The sequence below is a fragment of the Myotis yumanensis genome, unplaced genomic scaffold (genome assembly GCF_028538775.1).
Source record: "Myotis yumanensis isolate MYYU_CA2020_CCGP unplaced genomic scaffold, mMyoYum1.0.hap1 SCAF_1, whole genome shotgun sequence".
Taxonomy (NCBI): domain Eukaryota; kingdom Metazoa; phylum Chordata; class Mammalia; order Chiroptera; family Vespertilionidae; genus Myotis; species Myotis yumanensis.
The window spans coordinates 42,823,312-42,848,267 of record NW_027223752.1 but is presented as its reverse complement, the minus strand read 5'-3'; the positions used below and the strand labels follow the sequence as shown (position 1 = coordinate 42,848,267).

At 38.2% G+C, this 24,956-nt stretch overlaps 1 protein-coding gene across 2 annotated transcripts; it reads left to right on the top strand.

Annotated features, from left to right (window-relative positions):
* The first annotated feature begins 1,988 nt into the window (after nt 1-1,988).
* Nucleotides 1,989-22,650, top strand: NAA30 (N-alpha-acetyltransferase 30, NatC catalytic subunit). 2 transcript variants are annotated; one of them, XM_070419129.1, is made up of 5 exons: nt 1,989-2,128; nt 2,393-3,143; nt 8,259-8,382; nt 10,983-11,051; nt 19,242-19,284. In XM_070419129.1, exons 2-4 carry the CDS (start codon nt 2,394-2,396, stop codon nt 11,000-11,002), a joined length of 894 nt encoding a protein of 297 aa, XP_070275230.1. In that variant the 5' UTR covers nt 1,989-2,128; nt 2,393; the 3' UTR covers nt 11,003-11,051; nt 19,242-19,284. The 2 variants fall into 2 exon arrangements, with proteins under 2 accessions (XP_070275230.1, XP_070275225.1); XM_070419124.1 differs by having other exon boundaries at nt 2,011-2,128; nt 10,996-11,051; nt 19,242-22,650.
* Nucleotides 22,651-24,956: the final 2,306 nt, after the last annotated feature.

The window sequence follows — 24,956 nt, the reverse complement described above, 5'->3', positions numbered from 1 at the left end:
CCCTTCACAACCTTCAAATATTCCAGCTGAGGCCCTATGCAAAATGGAGCAAAGAAAGGTCAACCCTGCTGTGCTGTCTGAATTCCTACCCACAGAATATGTGAGCATAACACATAGTTGTTTTATAGCTCTACATTGTGGGGTAATTTGCAATGCAGCCAGAGTAACTGGAAGAGGACCTATATATCTGTCAGTGTTTTATTTTTATATATATTTTTATTGATTTCAGAGAGGAAGGGAGAGGGAGACAGATAGAAACATCAATGATGAGAGGGAATCGTTGATCGGCTGCCTCTTGCACGCCCTACACTGGGTATTGAGCCTGCAACGGAGTCATGTGCCCTGACCTGGATTCAAACCATGACCTCCTGGTTCATAGTTCGATGCTCAACCACTGAGCCACGCAGGCCGGGCTATGTCAATGTTTTAAATAATAGCAATGAACAGTATTATTCTATAGTATTTATGTATTATGAGTTTATTTAGCTATTCCTGTATAGATAGATACTTAAGAATTTTTTTTTCCTATTATAAACAAGGCTGAAATAAAGAAGCTTCTAGGTCTATATATACACAAATGTCAGTATTTTAATAAAAACTATAAATGAATTAATAAAACATGTAAAATACTTAAAATAGTGTCTGGCATATACTAATTTTTATTATTTTTTTGAATCAGTACAAGCTGAACTTTTATCTGTAAAGTGATCATTTTTCCTTTGGTGACAAGAACCTTCACGATTGTATCTAACAGCAGCTATGCTCAGTTCATACCGCTTTTTATAGCTTAGATTATGGCAAAAACTTGCAAACATAACCAGTCATAGAATTCTATCCCTGAAAACGTCCACCTGCTGCACACCTGACCAGTTCTACAAATCACTTGTTTGCAAAGTTGATTTGCCCCATGTGCTGAGAGTTACTCTCCCTGCGTTCCCCGTAGAACGGAGAGCGAAAGAGCAAGCGCTGCAGGTCTTTCCTCGCTGCGTTCACTCAGGCAGGCCCTTCGGGAGGGGGGAGGGGGGTGCCTCTGGACCGGTGGTCCCGGCCCTATTGCAACTCGTGTCACAGGTTTAGGAATGGATTCTTCTTCCTCTTCCTCTTCCTCCTCCTCCTCCTCCTCCTCCTCCTCCTCTTCCTCCTCCTCCTCCTCCTCCTCTTCTTCTTCTAAATCCCCAGCCGATTGACTTTTTTAGTTCTTTTTTGATTTTTTAAAAATTAAATTCCTTGGGGTGACATTGGTTAATAAGAATATATTATTCACCAAGTGTAGGTTTCAAGTGTAGGTTTCTATGATACAGGCTCTGTATTCTGCGTTGGAATGCGCTCTTTCAGTCGCTCTCTCCCACCCGAACCTTCCGCAGGCGGGCGTGCTGCAGCCCGACACCTGCAAACCACACTTCCCTTCAGTGTCCCGGGCGGGGTGCGGGGGGCGATCCTCACGGAGGAAGGAGACCACCTGTCCGCCTTCCCTCGCCTTAAAGGGGCAAAGACCAGTGAAACTTAACTCGCATTCTGACTCTCCCTCCTTTTCGATTTTCTCCCCGGATTGGTTCCATTTTTAAGACCTCGGGTAACCGCCACTCCCACCCCCCCCTCTCCCTACCCCCCCCCCCCAAGTAGGGCAAACGTTCAAAAGGACACAGCGGAGGAAACGCATTTTTACGAGTCTGGTATATGCCCGGGCGGGCTTGGCGGCAGCTCCGTGGGGGCGGCGGGCGCGGACTCGGAGCGCCGGTCCGGCCCGCCCCTCTCCGGCCCGCGTGGCCAACTCCGCCGGTGAGGAGCCCTAAAGGCCGGGAGAGCTGGGCCGCAGCGAGTGACTTCCAGGCCTTTTGCACTTCCCGCCCCGCAGCCCCGCCCCCAGCACGCCCCGCCCCGCCCCCGAAACCCGCAGGCCACACCCTCGGCCCCGCCCCTCCACAGGTCACCTCCCTCCACGCCCCTTTCCCTTGGCCCCGGCAGCCGGCAGGCAGGGAAGTGTCGTAAAGCCAGGCCCAGGAAACTTTACCCGGGGTAACAGCCGCGGCGCTTTACGGCGACGGCGGCGGAGTGGGAGCCTGGGCGGCGGAGGCGGCGGCGGCGGCAGCGGCAGAGGAGAAAGAGGAGTGGCGGGGACCCGTGCCGGGTGAGCCTCGCGGAGGGGCCGAGAGGGGCGGCGGTGACAGGGCTGGCGGATGGGCCCGGGCGGACGGGGACGGTGGCCGGCGGAGCAGCTGGGCGGCGCTGAAGAGCGGGAGGGGGGGCGCCGCGGAATTGGGGGGCACCTCGGTGAGGGACGGTTTCTGCCTTTGTTCCCCCCACCTCCACCGCCCCCTGCTCGGCGCCCCCTGGGTTCGGCGCTCGCCGGCCGGCTCTCATGGCCTCCCTTCTCGGTGTGTGTTGCCTCTAGGATGGCGGAGGTACCGCCTGGGCCTAGCAGCCTCCTCCCACCCCCGGCACCTCCGGCCTCGGCGGCGGCTGAGCTCCGCTGTCCCTTCCCGACGGGGGCCGCCCTCGCCTGCTGCAGCGAGGACGAGGAGGACGACGAGGAGCACGAAGGCGGCGGCGGCGGCGGCAGGAGTCGGGCGGGCGGCGAGGCGACGGCGGCGGCCAAGGGGCATCCGTGCCTCCGGTGCCCTCAGCCGCCGCAGGAGCAGCAGCTCAACGGATTGATCAGCCCCGAACTGCGGCACCTCCGGGCGGCCGCCTCGCTCAAGAGCAAGGTTTTCAACGCGGCCGAGGCGACCACGGCCACCCCCGACGGGGGCCCCAGAGCGACTGCCACAAAAGGAGCCGGGGTCCGCTCGGGCGAGAGCCCCCCGCGCTGCCTCCCCAGCCACGCCAGAACTGCGCTCCCCGGGCCCGCGGAGGCCGCGGCGGCCCGCAATGGACTGGCGGAGGGCGCCGAGCAGGAGCAGGAGGAGGAGGAGGACGAGCAGGTGCGGCTGCTGTCTTCCTCCCTGACCGCCGGCTGCAGTTTGAGGAGCCCCTCCAGCCGGGAGGCGGAGCCCGGGGAGGATCGGACGATACGTTATGTCCGATATGAATCCGAGCTGCAAATGCCCGATATCATGAGACTGATCACCAAAGATCTGTCTGAACCCTACTCCATTTATACCTATAGATATTTTATCCACAACTGGCCACAGCTGTGTTTCTTGGTAAGTGGATGGCAGGAGAGGAGGGTGAACCCGTCGGAGAGAGCCAGGCCGTTGCAGGGCAGGGAGTGTGAGGGCAGAGAGTGGCCGTGGATCTAGCCTGCCTGGCGTGGTGCGTGCCACGCGCTGTCAGGTGCGTGTGCTCCCTCCTAGGTGCTCGGTGAAACTTCGGAAGGTAAGAAGTCGTGACCCGGGTTACCTTGATGCCGATGTTCAGTGCAGCAAGCCTGTGCCGCTGCGTGCCGGGGGGTCTTCTATCCTGTTTGCATTCGCTTATAATACTGTTTAACCTCTTTAATTACCCTCCCTCCTCCTCCAAGTGCTCTGCAGTCATTTAATTTGAACACGATTCTGTTCGGATGCAGACCTTATTAATCTCTCAATTACAGCTCTAATCAGGGAAGAGTGTGTGCATAAACATGTTTTGGGGAAACGTGATTTGTCAGTAAACTTGCTGCGGCCGCCCTGGAGAATGAAATCTCACTAGCATATTCTGTAATGACGGAGATTGGTTCCTTTACTTCAGCAGGACAATTGACAGTTGTAGCCAGACTGCCTTCTGGTACGTGATTGCAGATGGTGCTACGAACGCTTCTGGTGGCTAGAAAACTCCTGAAACTTGAACAAAAATACCCTCTTGTGAAATGTAGGAAACTTAAAGTGTGAAATTACTAACTTAATTTTTTTTCTTTTTAAGAAACTGGTCATATTTATGCCTAAATGCTAGTAGTAATACTGGCTTGTGTCAAGTATAATTGACAAAATTCTTGTTTATCTGTAAGCAAAAAAGACGGGGCTACAAATAAGCGGAACAATTTTTTTAAGCTTTACATAATGCTCGTGGTCCAATAGTTTCTTTCCAATTATATTGACCAGTTTCACTTCTTTTGAAACCTTTCACTTATATTAACGGCAAGTATATGCTTTGTATCATATACTCACAAATACATTGTTTCCATTGAATTTTACTGAAATGCAACGTGCTTTAAAGGAGCATTTTATGATATGTAAAGGGAAAAGCTACTACTATTATTTATCGTTTCAGCATTGATTTAGTTGCACTTGGTAATTCCCTGCAAGACATTTTAACAATACTTAAGAAATCCATCTTTTTTATTCTGTAACTTAGTGATAACCTAAAAATATATTCTCAGTATTGTAAATAATGGTTGTTCTGCTATTTTCTAAGTGTTCACTTTGCTAAACTTAAGTTTAGTATTTTTTTTAAACTGTGGGAACTATTTTATATTCTATGAAACTCCTCTTAGGAGTCTAACCATTGTATCCAAAAATGGGAAAATGATTTTTTTGGCAGTATTATAAATGTCATATCAAATTCCATTGTAATTGCTAAATATTATAGATTGACTTTAACTGTAAATTGACCCACAGAAGCATACAAGTGAGGTACACTTTAAATTGAAATAGTATATTTATTTCTGTTAATTTCAGAAAATAGTTGTATATAGAGGGGTGGGTAAAAGTAGGTTTACAGTTGTGAGTACATGAAACACAGTTGATTCTTATATTATTATTTATAAATTGTTATTTTTCCATACGAACAACTGTAAACCTTTTGCCCACCACTGTATATGATATTTAGTCAACTTTTGAGTTCTCATATTACCTAGACCTTTCTCTGCCATTTTAGACTCTGATAAACTTAATATTAGTAAACTTTAGTTTTGATTTTATATAGACTCCTCCCAATTCGCCAGTTAATTTGTGCTTTAACCCTTAAGAGTCAATTTGTTTAACATTAAATTCTGAGTATCTAGAAATTGAAATATGAAAAAGTGGTTGACCTATAAGATTTACTAGTGCAAGTATGAATCTGGTGGTGTGGAACATAAAATGATGGCTGAACAATTAGAGGCTATGTAGCCTCGGGCCTTTTTATTGACATTTAAAAAATTAGAATTTCCCATAAGAACTAATTTAAAACAAATATTATGTGTATGTTTACTTTGAATCATATCATTTTAGAACTGTAAAGGATCCTAGAGATAATCTAGCTCAGATTTATTTTATTAATGAAAAAAATTATGGGCCAGAGTGACTTTAAAATGTTTAAATCTCTAGATATTCAGTGGCAGGAAGGTAAAGCTAGAACTCAGGTCTCCTGGCCACATGGAAACAAGAACCTGAAAAATGACATGCCCTTGGTCTATTCAGTGAAGATCATTATGTCCCAAAGTTATACTTCTTAAGGGACAGATGTCCTTACAAACATCAATCTCAAGTGATTAGAAACCTCCAAAATACTCCTGGTTTCATGAGTAACCTGTAATGGATTAAATGAAATATCTGAGGTTGAACCTTAGAAAATTGCCAATTCTTGACCATATTTGACTAACACAAATGACAGGGTCGTTGCTTTTTTAAATTCTCACTGGAGGGCATATTTTTATTGATTTTTAGAGAGAAGGGAAGGAAGAGAGAGAAACATCTTGTTGCCTCCTACATGATGAGCCCTGACTGGGGATTGAACCTGAAACCTAGGTATTTGCACTGACTGGGAATCGAACCTACAACCTTTTGGTGTACAGGATGACGCTCCAACTAACTGAAAGTCCCGGCCAGGCCCAAATGATAGTTTCTTCTGATTCTTTCTAATAATTGTAACATGTGAAAGTAGAGTACTGTACAACTTGGAGGCAATGTCACTCTGTACTTAACTAATTTCTCATGGCAGTTCATGATATTTTGAACTGCAGTTGGTGCGTTTTCGAACTTCTTAAACTTATTACCAGTGATGTATACTACTTCCATTTATTTGTTCTAAATTTAACTTTCTGGCTTCCTCTGGAAACGACACTTCTTTCCTATTTGTAGTGTTCTGGAATTTGGGATTCTCTGGATTTCACACAATTTATATTTTATATCTATATTATAGATTGATAAGCCTTTGGTCTTTAGAGTTAAGTCTTGCCAGGAATTTTTCAGTTACCATCTGAAAAAAGAACACATTTAATAGCAGAAGCTTTTATTTGGAAAAAATTAACAAGTAATTTAGTAATTCTTGTAAGTGTATATTCATCAGCAATTTATCAAGAAAAAATAGCATTGGCCTTCCTCACTACCAACATCTTGTTAATAATAATATATTATATATTGGGCTTTTATTTTTAAATGATATGTACAACTTGATTCTTGCTCCTATAGATTCTTAATTAGGAAGAAATCAATCTAGTCCAAGAGGGACCTAATATACTTTTGCTTGTTATTTTCTTGGTCAAAGGACAAAGATTTGTTTGAAATTTCTATATAATTTGAAAGTATTGTCCAGCTGTATTGTATGTAGTGGTTTTAAAATTGTCCTCTTTTAGATGGTTTATTCACTGTTAAAAGTAGTTATTCTACAGTTTTGTATCAGAGATTTACATAGATTTCCATTTTCCCTAGCTAATGAGGTCAGGCCCCAATTTATTTTAATATACCATTTGGTCTGTGGTATGTCCACATGCGCACCACAACCACACATATATGTTTGAAGTGAGTTTTCATGTTAAAAAGTTCAAGCAATTTTTGCATAAATTTCAGGTTTTCAAAAGATTTTGAAAGAACCAGATTGATATATCATGAATGAAAATGGCCCCAAATGGTTTTGGATTGTGTGATAAAACATAAATTAATTAGTGTGGATTGTTGAATTTAAGATTCCTTTAAAAGGATTTTTCTGACCTAATTTAGATTTGCATGAAATGGATTAGAATTATCGTGCCTAAAAGATTTCTCCACAGTGTTTTTTTTGAAAAGGGTTTTGTAATCAAATTATAGAATGATGGACTAAAACAATCTTACAACAGATTTAAATTAAAATAGGTATTAAGTATAAATTGGGCTTTACTTATTTTTTGTTTTTGAAATAGTTTCTTCTGAAAAGTTAATATTATTAAGAGATAGTTTGAAGTTTTCATTTTTTTTCTAATAAGGGCTTTTAACAGCAAGTATTTCTAGCTGACACATTATTAAACAATTGGAGCTATTGCCCTATTTATATTGACCAGACTATATATAGTATTACTAGAACATTTTATCAGTGATAGAATTTTTGAAAGCCATATTTTTAGTTTTCAAAAAAAATATGGAAATCTTAATTACTCTGGAAAGCTGTACATTTTTGTTTAAATAGAAAGCTCTGATTTTGAGTTCTATGTATACTATGAGCTTTATGATAATGACTTCACTGTCAAGAGTGTCCTAAAAATTAGACCATTGTATATCCATCTTCCATCTACTCTTTGTAGTATCTCAATAACAAAAACCCCTTGATTAGGATCCAAGGAATACCTTAAAACAATCCTTTTTCTGAAAATATTTTACATTTCTTTCCTGATCAAAATTTACTGTTCAAGTATAAATCATGTCATATCTTTCACAAAAGCTTTATTATAAACTTAAAGTTATTGTACTCTGCCAGTAAACAAGTTTCACAATATTTTATCATATCCTAATGAAGACTTTTTCTTTAAAAAGCTATTTTCACATGTTCCTCCTTCCCAAATCTTAAATATGTATTTATTGCAAATAATATAATTATAAACCTCTTATAAAGCTAATTATAACTAGAGACCTTTAAAAAGCACTTGAATGTTTACCTATGGAATTTTGCTTTTTCCCCCCATGCTTTGATAATAAGCATAAGAAATTCATGTTTTAAAGAATGTTGAGCCGAAACCGGTTTGGCTCGGTGGATAGAGCGTCGGCCTGCGGACTGAAAGGTCCCGGGTTCGATTCCGGTCAAGGGCATGTATCTGGGTTGCGGGCACATCCCCAGTAGGAGATGTGCAGGAGGCAGCTGATCGATGTTTCTCTCTCATCGATGTTTCTAACTCTCTATCCCTCTCCCTTCCTGTCTGTAAATAATCAATAAAATATATTTAAAAAAAAAAAAAAAAAAAAAAAAAAAAAAAAAAAAAAAGAATGTTGAAAGATCTTAAAACTAGAACATTTGAAGGAGCTTTAGGATTTAGATTTCTGAAACTTCTGCTCTCTTGCTAGAATTCTCATTATCTCTTCCTCCCTCAAAAATGCTGACCAGTGGTTGGTTGCTGTTTCCCTGGGTGCAGTACCTGGTGGCATTATGTTCTTCATAATTGTTTGTTTATTTTTAAGGCCGTGGTAGGGGAGGAGTGTGTAGGTGCCATCGTTTGCAAGTTGGACATGCACAAAAAGATGTTCCGCAGAGGTTATATAGCCATGTTAGCCGTGGATTCCAAATACAGGAGAAATGGCATTGGTAAGGAAAATATTATGTCATTAAAAGAATGTATGAGTTCTTTTTTGTATTTTGAAGCAGAAGATTTAAGTGTAAATATGTGGAAATGAGCATGATGCTAAGGGAAGAAAATCAAAATTGTTTTTACCTAAAAATATTTCCAAAATGTGTGTGTGTTTTTTAAGAGAGAGAGAAACATTGAAGTGAGAGCTTCCTCTTTCAACCCCCCCCCCCCCCCCCCCCTCATTCGAGCCCAAAACTCACAGGGGAATCAAGTTGGCAACCTTTCAGTGCAAGGGACGACCCCCAACCAACTGACCCACACTGGCCAGGGAACCAAAATGTTGTTAATGATTTTTAAAAATTGTTTGAGAGATTATCTTTTTAATAAGTAGCAGGTTACCATTTTTTGCCTCCAAACATTTACTATGTTCAGAATGCTTTGCATTATACCAAGTACTGCAGTTTTGATAGCATTCTTAGGGTACTTGATCATAGCTTTAAGCTGTCTATGCTTGAGTGAAGTGGACCTCAATGAAGGCAAAATAATGGAGAAATTGTTAACCATTATTTAGTACTAGTAATTGTATTAACAATTCAAAGAAGACCAGGAAAAGGAATTCTTACCATTCCCAATCATCTCTTTCTTAGGTCTACCTTTTTTTGGCATTTTTCAGTTAATCTTACAATGGTCATTAGAGTCATCTGGGTGATTAAAAAACAAATACATAGGCCCCTTCCGCTGAGAATCTTGTTTGTCTTGTTAGATAGAAGGAGGGCTGAAGCTTCCCCAGATGACTGTGATCTAAGCCTGTCCTAATATTTAGGACCTACTGGCTCTTTGTTTAAGACATAAGAGCAGATTGACAAGTACTCTTGTCTGGGCATGTCAAATTCTGGGATGTACTGAAGCTAAGTTAGTATTCATGAAAGAATATTTGATGCCTATACCAGTATTTAGTTACCAACAGTTTTTTCTCAACTATTAGTATTATTGTCCAATTTAAGACAATCTTATTTATCCTGGGAAATCATTAAGAATCATTATAACTAGAGACCTTTAAACTTACTACATTAAGTTTAACCAACTTACAGTGTTATAGTTTACCACCAAGATTTTTAATGAATCAGGCTTGTTATATAAGCCAGGATTGAGACTTTGATGCATTAAAAAGAGCTGGTAAGAACTCATGGAAAATGATAGGCAATTGTCTGGCTGTTTCAGAAGGCAGAAGCCAGTGGCTTGAAGGTTGCATCTGAGCCCTCAGACATTTTGTTTGGCCCAAATAATGTGTTTTTGCTCATGTTTTGGGAATTAAGAGATTTTTTATAAAATTTGGATTTCTTTCTTAAAATTCACATTTGGCAGTTGTTTTCCCTTTAATGTACCAAATATATCTGACCCTAACCTAAGATATATTTTGTTAGACATTTGCAGACACACCACTGACATCATCTATATACTAGTGGCCGGGTGCACGGAATTTGTGCGGGGGGGGGGGGGGGGGGTGGGGGGGAGGAGTGTGTGTCCCTTAGCCCGGCCTGCACCCTCTCCAATCTGGGACCCCTTGGGAGTTGTCTGACTGCCCCCCCACTCCCCTGCCGGCCTGCTCACCCCCAGTTGCCCCCCCTGCCAGCATGATTGCCCCCAACTGGCGCCCCCCCCCCCATTGGCCTACTCGCCCCCAACTGCCCTCCCCTCCTGGCCTGATCACCCCTAACTGCCTCTGCCCCGCCACCATGGCTTTGTCCGGAAGGACGTCCGGAAGGTCTCCCAGAAGGTCTCCCAGTCTAATTAGCATATTACCCTTTTAGTATAGATATAAAAGCCTAAGTGACTGTTAAGACCAAACAGTCGGAACGACCAGTCACTATGATGCGCACTGACCACCAGGGGGCAGATGCCAACCTCCCATGGTCCCTCCACCCTGCTGGCAGGCCCCAATCGGCCTGCCACAGTGGCGGCATGGCGGTGAGGGAAGGAGGAGGGAGGGAGGTGGGGAACTGTGTGGTGGTGAGGCACCGATGTCGGCGTCCGGCATCTGTTCCTTCCGCGCCAGGCCCAGCGACCGTCAACCAGGTCTAGGGACCCCACCCATGCACGAATTCGTGCACCAGGCCTCTAGTATGGGAATACCAGATTTAAGTGTGCCCCATGCTCACTATAAGGTTTGTAGGAACCAACCCAGTGTCTTGTGCCTACTTTGGGTCACAGCAGTTCTAGTGTGATCTTTGGCAAGATTGGTTAAGGGTCATATGCAGTGAGTTCTGGCCAGCTCAAGAAGTTCCTGGGTTGCTTGGCCGTATTATATCTTGCCTTTTTCTTTTTTCCCCTTTCCCTTCAAACAGAATAGCAGAAACTCCTGCTTGGAGCAAGTAATTACACCTGAGAAAAAGGAATATATCAGGACTTGCTTAGGTCTTTCAAGAGGAAACTTATATTGCTATGTGTAGGTTCTCTTGGCCTCTCATTTTAAATCTAAAATTTTTCTCAATTTAAGATAATCTGTGTATCTGCATTCAAGGTAGAACTCAGCATTTGACATTTATATGCTTATTATGATGTTATAATTTAGGTATCTTTAAGAAACTAATTACATTTTTCCTTCATTAATACTCAGATCTATATTCTAGGTACTAACTTGGTTAAGAAAGCTATATATGCCATGGTTGAAGGAGACTGTGATGAGGTAAGTCTTTCTAAATATTTAAGACCTTTTAGGCAGTAATCTACTGAGTATTTTTATAAATATCCCATGATAATTATACTGCAGGTCTTATAGCAATGTACAAATGCAACTTGTAGTGAAATTATATATCATTTAAACACATGAATTTTGGCCTAGAACAAATTTTAGGGTGATAATGGGAGCTAAAATTTGTTTTTTTGTCAAAATGTAAAGGTGAAATCTTAGACATTTTCAGTAAATAAATGGTATTCAGAGGAATTGGTATTCGGAGGACTTGTTATCAGTTAAGTTATCACTTACTGTAAGTTACATATTAGCCTTAGTTTCTTTCTAAATAAAAGTTTTATTTTTAACTCTGGGCCAACTGTCAACTCATATGAAGGACATTTCACATTTGACAAACATCTCTCAGCATTAAATAATGATAAGGCTTAGAGGGTAGGTGAAGACAACTACTTTTTTAATGTGGAGCCATCTACATATTAACCTCAGAGCATCTCTCAGCTTTTTTTCTAAGGCCTTATGGCAGGTAAAATTTCTTGTATGTTATCGCACTGGGCTTTTAAACATGGTAGGTGCTCAGTAAATAATGGTGATAGTTGGGACTTTTAAGATTTACTATTGAATAATTTGGGAGGGAATAAGTATAAATAAGGGCAAGTATAAATGTCTGTATAGCAATGATGACTAAGAAGGAACAAAGTTGCATTTTTATGTATAGTAACTGTATGAGTGATACAAGTGACAGTTGTCTTTATTATTGGAGGGCAAATGTGCCTTAGCTCACAAAATACTTGAAATTAAGTAATTTTTTTTTCAACAACATGCTGACCTTAATAAGTAACTTGCCTTTTTAAAAAATTTTTCCTTTTTGTACAAAATCTAGACCCAAAAATTAACCTTTTGTGTGTGTGTGTGTGTGTGTGTGTTTTGGTATAATATACCTTCCACTGTCCTCATGCTCTTTAACTCTTCATTCATCTTTCCACTTATAGCTACTATTAATCTTATGATGTGCATCCTCCCATTTTCTAAGCACACCTGTATGCAACTGTGTAATACTTTTCTTATAAAAAATGAAATCACAATTATTCTGTAATAGTTTTTCCATTTAATGGTATCTCATGAACACATTTTATTGTCAGAATATAGAGATTTACTGCAGAGTATTCTCATGATTCGTGTTTACATTAGTTTGTATTCTGACAGATCACCCTAAATGGTGGTTGTATGGGAAGGCCTACAGACATACCGGGCAGCACAGAGAAGTCTAGGATTTAACGATATTTAATTTTACTCCAAATAAGATAATTACACATGGTGGAGGATCTCATATTGTTTGCAGCTTTTAATATAAAAAAGTAAAAGGTACAGTGACCTTGATAATTTACATGGCTGGTAACTAAAATTTACATACATTTATTACTATAAGTCTCTGTATTTGGACCATAGCCACACAGGCTTAGCTCATCCAGAAGAAAGTCAGGCTTTGCAAAAGTAGTGTAACAGTTTGGAGAAATCTTTGGCATGATAAAACTATGTTTTGATCCTCTACTGCTACTGAGCGGAGTGATTTCCAGTGAACAAGGATGCTATGATCAGGGATATTATCTTCTTATGGTTAAGCCTTTTCTGAGTTTCCATAATCACTACCTGTGAGACATGCTTCACTTAATTGATCAAATGTTTAAATAGTATTGGTTTTACTTTGAAAGTTTAAAGGGATGATATGGAGATTTTGGTTATATTGTTTTAGTCTCAAGGTTAAATCCTAAATTAGTGATCTATGTATTATTGTAGAAATAGTCTTGTCTTTTTTTAAAAAATATATATATTTCTTATTGATTTCAGAGAGGAAGGGAGAGGGAGAGAGAGATAGAAAAGTCAATGAGAGAGAATCATTGATTGGCTGCCTCCTGCATGCCTCCTCCTAGGGATTGAGCCCAAAACCCTGGGCATGTGCCCTGACTGGGAATCGAACCAAAACCTCCTGGTTCATGGGTCAGTACTCAAACACTGAGCCACACCAGCTGGGCCCTTCTATTTTTTGATGGTAGTGTATTTGTTCGTTCTACTTTATATTGCCATTTCATCCCATTTCATTTGGATTCTTCCCCTTCCATTCCATTGTAACTACTTTCTCACTGATGTATTTGCTTGATCCAGTAGCTTCTTTATCTTCCTCTGCTTATTAAAATACTTCAGTCTTTAATACCCAACTAAAGTATCAACAACTCCTTAAAGTTTTCTTTAATCCTTCTGGACAGAATCAATTGTACCTTCTCTGGTTTTCTTTACTTCCCTTTTTGTAATATAGTAGTCTCTACTTATCTGTGGTTTCACAGTTACCCATGGTCAACTAGGCTCTGAAAATATGAAATGGAAAATTTCAGAAATAAACAATTCATACATTTTAAATTGCCAGCAGTTCTGAGTAGCATGATGAAATCTTGCACTGTTGTTGTACTGCTCCATCGGAATCCTCCCTTTGTCCAGCATGTTCACGCTGTGTATGTTTGCCACAGATTAGTCACTTAGTAGCCATCTTGGTTATCAGATTGACTGTTGCAGTATTGCAGTGCTTGTATTCCAGTTACCCTTATTTTACTTAATAATGGCCCCCAAATGCAAGAGTAGTAATTTTGGTAATGCGGATATGCCAAAGAGAAGCCAAAAGTGTTTCCAAGTGAAAAGGTGAAAGCTCTCAACCTAAGGAAAGAAAAAAAAGTTGTATGTTGAGGTTGCTAAGATCTATACACTGAGTGGCCAGATTATTGTGACCACCTGACATTTGTAGGCAAATGAGCTATAATTTCGCACTGAAGTTGCTAGAAGGCCAGACCATTATAAGTAGGGAAACTGGTTGTTTACCACAACGGTAGAAGTGATTTTTTTCTGAAGATATGGGTAAACAAAGCGATTTAACAGCCTTTGAACGTGGGAAATATATTATTATGAGTGGCCAGATTATTATGACCACCTCATCAGTACTTCGTAGGGCCACCTTTTGCCTTCAGTACTGCGGCAATTCTTCTTGGCATTGACTCCACGAGATGTTGAAAGGTGATGCGAGGAATCTGACACCATGCCTGATGCATAGCACTGTCCAGTTCTGTGAGATTTGATGGTTGTGGAACCAGCTGCCTGATGGCTCTTTTAACTTCATCCCACAAATGCTCAATTGGATTGAGATCTGGTGATTGTGGGGGCCACCTAAGCAAGGTAAAGTCTCCCTCATGTTCTTGAAACCACTCCTGCACAATATGAGCACCGTGGCATGGCGCATTGTCTTGTTGGAAGAAGCCATCTCCATTGGGATACGCCATCAACATGATAGGATGAAGTTGATCAGCAACGATACTTAGGTATGTTGTGCTATTCAGACGTTGTTCCACACGAATTAAAGGGCCCAAATCATGCCAGGAAAACATGCCCCAAACCATAACACTGCTCCCACCAGCTTGAAGGGTTGTACTCATGCATGTGGGGTGCATGCTTTCATGCTGTTTCCACCAAATTCTCACTCTGCCATCTGCATGATGCAACTGGAAACGTGATTCATTGGACCACATGACTTCTTTCCAATGCTCGACTGTCCAATCCTTGTGTTCCTGTGCGAATTGGAGACATTTTATCTTGGTAACTGCAAACAGCAAAGGTGTTCGAACAGGCCTTCGGCTTCCATATCCCATACGATGCAGTGTACGGCTAATTTGCCTACAAATGTCAGGTGGTCATAATAATCTGGCCACTCAGTGTGTGTGTGTGTGTGTGTGTGTGTGTGTGTGTGTGTGTATCCCATGTTCAAAGGCTGTTAAATCGCATTGTTTACCCATATCTTCAGAAAAAAAGCACTTCTACTGTCATGGTAAACAACCTGCTTCCCTATTTATAATGGTCTGGCCCTCTACAGTGTGAAATTATAGCTCATTTGCCTACAAACACCAGGTGGTCATAATAATCTGGCCACTCAGTGTATATATTTAACATTTTTAGTTTAACTGGAAACATTTTGGCTATGAGACTGAGGCTGCTAGGTAAAGAACAGAGTAAAATGGAGTTATTTAAACTAAAGGGATTTTTGGTTAACTAATTTAGCCTGATTAAAGAACTGTGTATGAGCTGTCACTTAGTATAGCTGTGTGATTGTAGGCAAGTTATTTAACTTTTTATAATTTCTCTCTTTGTCTATATGCAATGTGATGGTAATTCTGATCTTAAAGGAATGTTATGAAGAGCAATAAAGGTGTTCATTCAGCAATATCAGTGTGAGTAGCCTGTGAGGTGCCAGACAGTGAGCTAGTGCTTAGGTTCTAGCAGTGAACAAGCCTGTCCTCCCTTTAGGAGCTTCCAGCCTATAATATTAGAAAGGGCTTTCTAAACTGTAATGGTTTGGCATATTCTAACAATGGTTTGTTGCGAAGAGAATACGTAGAAGTTCACTATAATTCAACTGCCTAGTTTCTTTAGGACCAAATAACCTTATTATCCTTCAGCTTCCAATGTAATACTCCCATGATATGCACTAAAAGAATAGTTTTATAGTGAATTTCCAGTATAAACCCAGATTCTCTTTAAATATAAGAATGTAAGTGATTAAGTATTAAAAAATAGTTACTTTTTTCCTAGCATTTTTTATTGAGTCAAATAATACATGATCTCTTTGTTTAGAAATTGTGAGTGTGCGGAGAGACTCTTTTCATTTTAGCAAAGGTTAGCCCTTTGTGAAATTTTTTTTCTATGTATTCAGCACCTCAAGTTTGTATTTATGTAGCCGTAGTTAGCTGCAGATGTTTTGAATATTTTAGATTGCCAAATATTAATGAACATGGACTTAGATCTCCTTCATCATGTTTTAAATACGTTAGAGCTCCCATTTGCTGCATTGTTTTTACTTTGGAAACCAATCATGGGAGGTATAGAAGAGTGAATACTATTAAGCTCTAGTTCAGGTTTAGAGACTGGCCTCGAGTTTCATTCACTTGTAAATTAGAGAAAATAATTATTTATAGGGTTATTGTGAAAACACCATAATGACAAATGCATGTAAAATGCTTTCCATAACATTTAGTAAATCTTTGATAAATATCAGCTATTTTATTAAAACTCCTTTTTATTTCTGTGAAATCAGTTCCAAGTTTTGCGTCATTGCAGCTTTATTGCTTCTCATATTAATTGTTTTGATTTAACATTTTACTAGTTGTTGTAATTAGGTGCTGGCCTAAAACAGAATTCTAGGAACTAACCAAGTGAATTGTTCAAAACTGAAAACTTTTATTGATCAGACTGGAGTGTTAGGTGGCCTACATTACTTTTAAAAAAATTTTACTTATTTATTTATTTATTTATTTACAATATACAAAATAAATCTATTACCAGATTGTAGATACAAAATAATTAGCCATTAAATTCTGTGTTTTTTTAAAGAGCGGAGAGATGCGACTTCTTATTTTTATCTTAAAGCAATATGTTTGCTACACAACTATTATTTTAGGCCTTAGGGAAATTTTCTCATGATCCTTGCTTTTTAGATCTTTTAAAAGTTTGTATTTAGCTTGTGATTTGCTTCTATGACTTAATTGCATAAGTAATTGTCTTAAGATGGTGCTTTCTCTTTAAGTACTCCGGTCATTTACAAGCTTGGCAATACTTTTGTTTGTTTAATATTTATGTAATATAATAAAAGGTGCTGAGAACATATATAATTAATAAATATTTAAGATATTTCTGTATGTCAGGCAATGTGTTAGGTGCAGAGAAAATAACTGTGAAAGAGGTACCCGTCCATAATCACAGCCATTATTGGGCTCACCAACTAAGAGAGATGACATACTTATCAAATGTTAAATGAGAGTGCAGTGGAATAAGGAGTGGTGCAGAGTGCTGTGAGGTTGTATAAACGGAAAGGGATATACTCGATTCAGTCTGGAAGTGACAAGCTAAGGCCAAAAGCAAGGAGGGTAGGAAGAGCATACTTCTACACAGAGAAAACAGATTATGTGAAGGTTTAAGGTAGGAAAGATCTCAGTAGATTCCAGAAACTGAAAGTTTAGTGTTGATTCTGGAGAGCAACGGGAGAGACAAAGTTTGCAAGGTAGGTAGAGACCAAATTTTGATGGGACTTTTAGATTTCTTTAGATTATTTTTAATTTACAGACTTTATCTTGAGGACAAGCAGAGAATTAACAAGAGCGTCACACTTCTTAGAGAATGGGAGATCTTTGAGTTAGGAAGCTCTTGTACTTACAGTGAAAGGTGATGGCTGCTCAGACTAGAGTGGTATCAATGGGGATAGAAAGAAGAGGACCAGTTTGAGAGAGATTTAAGGGAAAAAATGGAAATACTCAGTGCTTGGACATAGTAGGGGGGTGGAAAGAAAAGAGGTTCTAGGACAGCAGTTCTCAACCTGTGGGTCACGACCCCTTTGGGGGTCGAACGACCCTTTCACAGGGGTCGCCTAACACCATCGGAAAACACATATATAATTACATATTGTTTTTGTGATTAATCACTATGCTTTAATTATGTTCAATTTATAACAATGAAATTGGGGGTCACCACAACATGAGGAACTGTATTAAAGGGTCGCGGCATTAGGAAGGTTGAGAACCACTGTTCTAGGATGACTCCTAGGTTTTAGGCTTGAGGCATTATTGTGATGGATATCTTGTTACTGACATATGGGATCATGGAGGAGGAGTTAATCATGAGTTCAGTTTTTGGATATGATGAGTTGAGGTACAATCTTTTCTCAATTTCATTTTTTGTTTGATTCTTGTCAGATTTTTGATAGCTTGAGTTAGAATAGGAACATGCTCAAAGGCTTCACTTGGGCCTTTGTTTAATGATATTTTGCCCTTTTTATTCCACTCCAAACACCTGAGGGTTATAACATTCTAACAGTAACCATGGCTCACTCTATTGATAATTCTCAGTGAGGTAGGTTTAGAATCAATAGAAAAGCAATAAGCTATGAATATAAAAGTTGGGAGGGTGGGATACAGGATGTATTGGTAGAGGAAAGTAAATTAAGTAAAGATAATCACATAATTTTCAAAAGTATCAGTTCTTCATCATCAGAGCCATTGCTACAGTAATATTAAAAAAGACCCAGAAAGGCAATAATACTTTGTGTGTTTTTCTGTTTAAAGTATTGTATTTAGTCCCCTGACCAGCATCATCTGGCAATTTTAAAAAGTACATATTCTTGGGCCCCACCCCAAACCTAGTCAGAAAGTTTGGGGATAGGGCTAAGCAATCTTTTTTAACAAGCCCTTAAGGTACACTAAAGTTTGGATACCTTTGGTCTAGGTTCAGCAAATTTTCTCTGCAAAAGGCCAAGTAGTAAATATTTTAGGCTTTGCAGACCATAGATCTCCGGTGCATCTACTCATATCTGTCCTTGTAAATGGAGAAAGCAGCCGTAAACCTCATGCAAACAAATGGCCTTGGCTGTGTTCCAATAAAACTTGATTTACAAAAATAGACATGGGCACATTTGACCCAAGGGCCGTAGTTTGCAGACTCTGATCTGGACTCTAGACAAGTGTGGTAGTTGTCATTGGGATAAATGATGACAAATTAATGAAAATATAGCACCCCTCCAACAAGCATGTAAACCTATTGTTTGAATGTATATTGTGTAAGAAAACTTCCTGCATATGGGACAAAGTTATAAGTAGATTATAACTTATATATATACTTAATCTTGTTCTTTACATACATAAATACAGTAAAATACCTGTAGTTATTTAAAAAAAAAAATAGGAGTTGGAGGTCAATGGTGAACACTTTCAAATACTGGTTTATTTTCTAAACCATTGATTTTTTTTTTTTCTTTCCGTCTTTTTGTCACACTACTATTATCCACAGGGAAATAACTTATCTTTGTTTTAGTTTGAAACATATTTTCATTACTAAAAATTTTAAATATCACAAAAATCAATAGAACAGAACATGTTTCCACCCCCTTTCTCCCCAAAAAGAATTATTATTAAACTTTTGATGACTATTTTTGTGTGTTTTTTTCTGTTTATCTTTTTAGCTATCAGTTTTTAAAAAGTTAAGTATGGTATTTTTTTTAAAAAAAATATTTGATCTAATTGTTTATAAGTGATTTGTCAAATTATGAAATTGTAAATTAGTTTCAAATATATAACATTATAACTTAGTTTTTCTTATTTTTTGAAGGTTGTTTTGGAAACAGAAATAACGAATAAGTCTGCTTTGAAACTTTATGAAAATCTTGGTTTTGTTCGAGATAAGAGGCTGTTCAGATACTATTTAAATGGAGTTGATGCACTGCGACTTAAATTGTGGCTGCGTTGAGAAACTGACATCAAGGAACAACTCTTCAACCACTCAGAATCGACCTTTGCATGCAATGCAATTTGTACAGAATTGCTTTGCAGGTGGATTTAGTAATTTCCATGCAGTTCTTATCTGTCAGTGTCTCATTGAGTGTCGCACAACATTTGTTGCACTTTGGCATGGCGCATTTGTTCTGAATTAAAAGAGATTGTTTTAAACTTAAAGAGTTTTTTTGGTACCAGCAAGATGTGCCAGTTGATAGCCAAGATTTGTTTGTTCATTTGCAAAGTCTGCTGACAATGTAATTAATAACAAAGTGATCATTTTACCACAGAACCAGTAAGTGGAACATTATTTTTGTTCCTTAAAAAAGCCAATGTAGATTGTAAAAATCTCTAAGTATACTAACATTTCACATGAAACCTGCCATAGTTTTCTGAAGGAGGTAGGGGGAAAGCTTCAATTTTAGGTTTTATTTTTTCAATATTAAATTTTCCATTCTTGAATATTGGTACCTCAGTGATTAGTGAATGAAAAATTTAGGGTTGGTTGTGTCTTACAATGAGTAAAGATAACAATTACATTGCGTCTGCCAGTGCTTGTGTAGATAAGTATATTTGTCTTCATCTCTAGTTTTTTAATGCATGCTACCTTTTTCTTTTCTTTTTTTAAGGCCTTTGCAAGCAAACTTTTTTTTTAATTTAAATTCTAAATTTGATAATAAATTATTTCAGATTTTTATAATTTGGATACTTTTTCCAGGTGAGTGACAGAGTGGTTTACTTTACAGTAAGAAGTTGAATTTACTCGGAAAATCTTTGAGAAATGGCTCCAAAGGGGATGAGAAAGTCGGTGGAGCCGGGAATTGCTGGGTTTTGGATGCACTTTTTTTTGAGAGAGAGGGAATTTTTGGAAAAGAATAGAAAATTAATGTAAAGTGATATGATTTTATTTAATCAAAATTATTGCTAAGCTGTGAAGAACAGCTTTTACAATGTAGGTGGAAATTTTTTCCCACTTGATTAGGATTCACATTGCTTTCATTTCTTGAAATGTTTCACTTTTGGTTCTTGGTCTCTTAAGGTGCATTGTATCCACTTTAAACTGATTTTATTTACTTTCCACTTATTTGAGCAAATACTTGGGGGAACTTTGCTTAGTTCCTAGAAAAACAAAAGTGAGAAATGGAATTTTTTTTTGGAATGAGTGCTTATGGGTTTTCAGTAGCCATCACTATGCTCATAACTTAAATTGTGTTTTGGCCAGTCTGCACTATAACAGATTTTAAAATTAATTGCTTTCAATTGAGTCAGGAAATTTGTGATGATAATTTATTTAACTGGAAAACCTAGGTACCCATGGGAAAAAAAAATTCATTCTCTGTGAAAAATGTTTTATAGGAAACTATGCTTTTTTCTTTCATTTGGATATGCTTTACTTCTTCTCTAGTATTTGGTTTGAATTTTATTTTATGACTATGATTACTGTATTTTTTTAAAACCCTACCTCCATTAACAGTTGGTAAAAGCCCCCTTTCAGGAAAGTTTGTTGTCCTTTTTTTTTTATTTTTATTTTTTTAAAGGAAAGCTGCTCTTTGCTCAGTGTAATGTCTTGAAAGTGAACATGGTAACAAGTACTTTTAAAATAAAGATATACAGATTTGGTGAAAATAAATCTTTCTGCTGGTGGGATCATTTATAGTTCCTTATTATTAAAGAAACCTTTTTCTTTCCATTTTATATTGCTCTTGAAAGTTTAATGGGCAGAATACTGGTTACATTAAAATATGACCACATAATACTCAGCTTTTCAGTTGACCATTTTGAGTATGATTTTGGTCAAACTTCATTTGGGCTCTAGCATTTAGTGGAATACCAATTATTGTGATGCTTCTGTTATTTTTAATATGGAGGGAATTGAACTAAAAAAAAACAGTACAGTACTTACATCACCAGTTTTTCTCTCACCACTTTATATTTGAATTGCTGGTTCATAGGTAATGATTATTGATGAACATACATTTGCTTGACTCACTAAAGGGGACAGTTCTAAAGTAGACACATGCTGGATTTTCAGTTCAACAATTAGGTTTTTGGCAGGTTGTCAATGAAACCATCACTACTGACCCTTTCCCTCTGAATTGACTTAAGTTTTGCCAAATTGGGTATTTATAAACATGACCGTAGCCATGTGATAAAAAGTCATATGGTTGCTGTATTGTTTGACTAGTGTATGTTAAATAATAGTGTCTACTTTTTGTCTTTAATTGGGTATTCAAAAATTGTTAAGTAGACTAAAATTTTAACTTTTAACATGATAACCAGAATTAAGTCTCTATTCCAATTAAAAGGGAATCAAACATTAATTTACTTTTTGATATTGGGTTTTTATTTTTCTTGAATAATCTGAAAAATTCCATTTAAAATTGATAGAGTGAGTTCACTTGGCTAAACCTGAGCAAAATTGGTGCAACTTTCTTTTAAAGGGGTGCTGCCTCTTTAAGACTGACTGTGCTATCCACTGACACTGGTTTGGCAGTTAATACTGCTGAACATTTTTTATACATGCTACCATGAAGCTATATATGTTAGTATTGAAGAAGCTAACGGGTATACTACCATTTTTGATATGTGGACTGATTACAATTTCCATTATGTTAAAATAAAACTACTCAAGAGAAATCCACAGGTCAGTAACAAGACAATAGTTTTTGAAGTTGAAGCCAGCAAAATTAAAATAAGAAAGACAAAATATTAAAAATTTGGTTTTAATATTTTATGCCTCTTCCCCAAATCACCCTCTCCACTTGCTTGACAAATCTTTGTAAAGGAGTTTGTTTGTCACATGTTTTAACTTTACCTTGCCCTGTGTTGTGGTATTGGCTGACATGTATAAGACTGGATGTGTATATTAATTATGGTGTCTAAGAATCATGAAATTCATCACTTTTCAGGGGCATAGATAAAAGCAAATTGGTAGTGCATCAGAGTTACTTTTCAGTGCACCATGACATCACTAAAATGAGTGCTAAAATGTTACAGGGCTTTCAGGTTTGTAAAAACATAACTATAAATTATATTGACGTCAGATATGAGTTGAGTATAAAATATCACGTGTATCTCAAAATATTGGACTGCTGTTTGATGACTGGATATTGCTGCATAATTTTCTTCTATTGTCCCGTATCCTTTTGGAGAGAGAGATTTAATGGGATTTGAAATGTGCAAGCTGTCTAAATAAGGTGCAGTCAAATAAAGTATGGTTACGTTGTGTTTGCATTTTTCTTTTAGATACAGCTGTGTGCATTTTATGATTGAGTTGTTTTACTTACTAAGAAAAAACCCAAGCAATCTACTCTGTTCCCCACTTCCTGCCTCTCATCTCAGAGTTATTTGGAAGAAGTGATATACAGTTCTTATCTCTACTTTGTGTTCTGACAAAGTAAATTAGAAAAATGGCAACATGAACTTAAGTTTCCTGAAAGTATTCAGAGTTAATCATCTCATATATCAGATATCAATACAAATGAGCATATTAAACCAAAACTTTTTTGTCCTTGTTTCATAGCACTTTATTCCTAAGACAGTTTTTATTCCAATTTCCCATTTTTATTTGTATTTAAGTATTTTTTTTTTTTTTTACCCATACTGAGACACCAAAGTAAAATAGAGCATTATTTAAAAGGCTTTTTCTCCCATTCTTGTGAGAAGCTTTAAATGGTGTTTATGCTTTCATCAAGATTTATGGATATTAATGGAAGAGATCTGTTTCAATCATGACTGCTAAATTTCATCATGTATACTAAATCTCTTCAATTTTCTTTTATAGTCATGTTTTGAAAATATCTGAATTCATGTTTTACTTGTGCCTCACATGGCACTTTAAATACTTCATACATTGTCTAAATAAGGAGCAGAAATTTGATACTCTTCTTTCACACCTATGAACAGAGATCAGTATTAACCTGTAGCACAGAAATATAGTGATACTTTTAAACAACTTTTTAAAAAGATGAGTTTGAAAAGTCTCAGGAGCATATGGCACACTGCACTTTCTTCAGATCAGTGCTAATAGCACTTTGTATGATGGTAGGAATGTTCTTTATGTTCTCCAACATGCTAGCACGCAGTAACATGTAGGTATTTGAGCCCATGAAGAGTGGCTAGCATGAAGAACTGAATTTTTAATCAACTGAAATTTAAATAGCTATATGTGGCTAGTGGCTACTGTATTGGACAACATAGCTTTAGATAATACTTAAGCAGTAAAAGCTGAGGAAAGCATGTTTTGGATAGGAGTTTTAAGACCAGGCTATCTGTTGAAATATGAAACAAGGATCATGATTGAAAATTGTCTCTGAGCAAAAGAGTGTAGCTGCACTGTTTATGTTGACAATCTATTTCATTAAAACAGTTTCTGACTGACCACTTCTCTCCCTGCCCATGTTACGATGTAGTGCTTCTGAGGAAAGTAGCCCTTTCTGGATTTTATTATTTGGAAGTTCTTGGAGTTGCAGAGATGCACAAACTCAAATGCCAAAAATTGGTTTCTGATGAGATTGTCATATTTTTAGCATTAAAACATTTTACATAGTTTAGCTAATAATTTCTCATTTTAGATGAATTTGAAACCCTTTGACCTCTAACAGGTCGATTTCTCATTACCAGTGATTATACCGGAACATGGAGGAATATCATATTTATACTTACTATTTTTTTAAATCCTGGAAGATCAATCGTGGATCCAAAGGCAAGTGTTTTTGTTTCTGAGAGAACCAGATTAATTTTTCTATGTTCTCTGGCCACGGTGTGTCACCCTTGGTTCAAGCTGGTCATCTAATAAGTGATTCATCAAAAGGACAGAGTGGGGTTGGGAGTGCCAGGGTTGGTACAGCCTGAAAACTGCTGGGGAAAAAGCTCAGAGCACGTGTTCTGTTGAGAGCAATCACTGTTTAACCTTCTTATGAAAAAGATGGCGGAGTAACAGACCACCAAAGTGCCAAAATCTATCTTCTACTTTAAAAAATGTAAACAATACGGAAGTTATCATGTAAGGTTTTTAAAGTGCTAAGAAATAAGCTCATTTTTAGTTATGGATTTTCATGACTACCTCTTTTGCTGTATGACTATATCTCAATTTTCTGATACCTCAATTTCCTGAGAATCTGTATGTATGTTTTTGTAAATAAAATAATTTACCATATGCTAGGGGAAGGACCTGGCTCTTAAAGAAATTGTATAAAGACATTTATTATGGGATTTGTTATGCGGTGAATCAATAATTTCAAAATGTCTTATAGCCTTTTCTCTCCCCCTTGACTGAGGTTTCTCTTTTTTCAGTAAATAATCTTATTTAGTGAGATTTGTGTTCCAGGAAGTGTGCACCCTCATTTGTTCATTTAAAACTGCAAAGATTTGTATGTCTCCTATGTTTCACTTTCATGCCAAAGAAACCCTTTTTAAAAGCCAGCAGGTTGCAACAACTGGGGGAAAAAAAAGTTTGCTCCTTAAGTAGGCATGCTTAAGAAGTTTTATTTCCTGGGATATAAATATTTTTCCAGAGGAAAATAATCATTTGTTTCGTTAAAGCCATTAT

Bases quoted from the DNA above. Each gene is read 5' to 3' on its own strand.
- NAA30 (XM_070419124.1), top strand. From the start codon at position 2,394: ATGGCGGAGGTACCGCCTGGGCCTAGCAGCCTCCTCCCACCCCCGGCA. The intron at 3,144-8,258 runs GTAAGTGGATGG...TTTATTTTTAAG, and splicing joins GGCCACAGCTGTGTTTCTTG to GCCGTGGTAGGGGAGGAGTG. The intron at 11,052-19,241 runs GTAAGTCTTTCT...TATTTTTTGAAG, and splicing joins TTGAAGGAGACTGTGATGAG to GTTGTTTTGGAAACAGAAAT.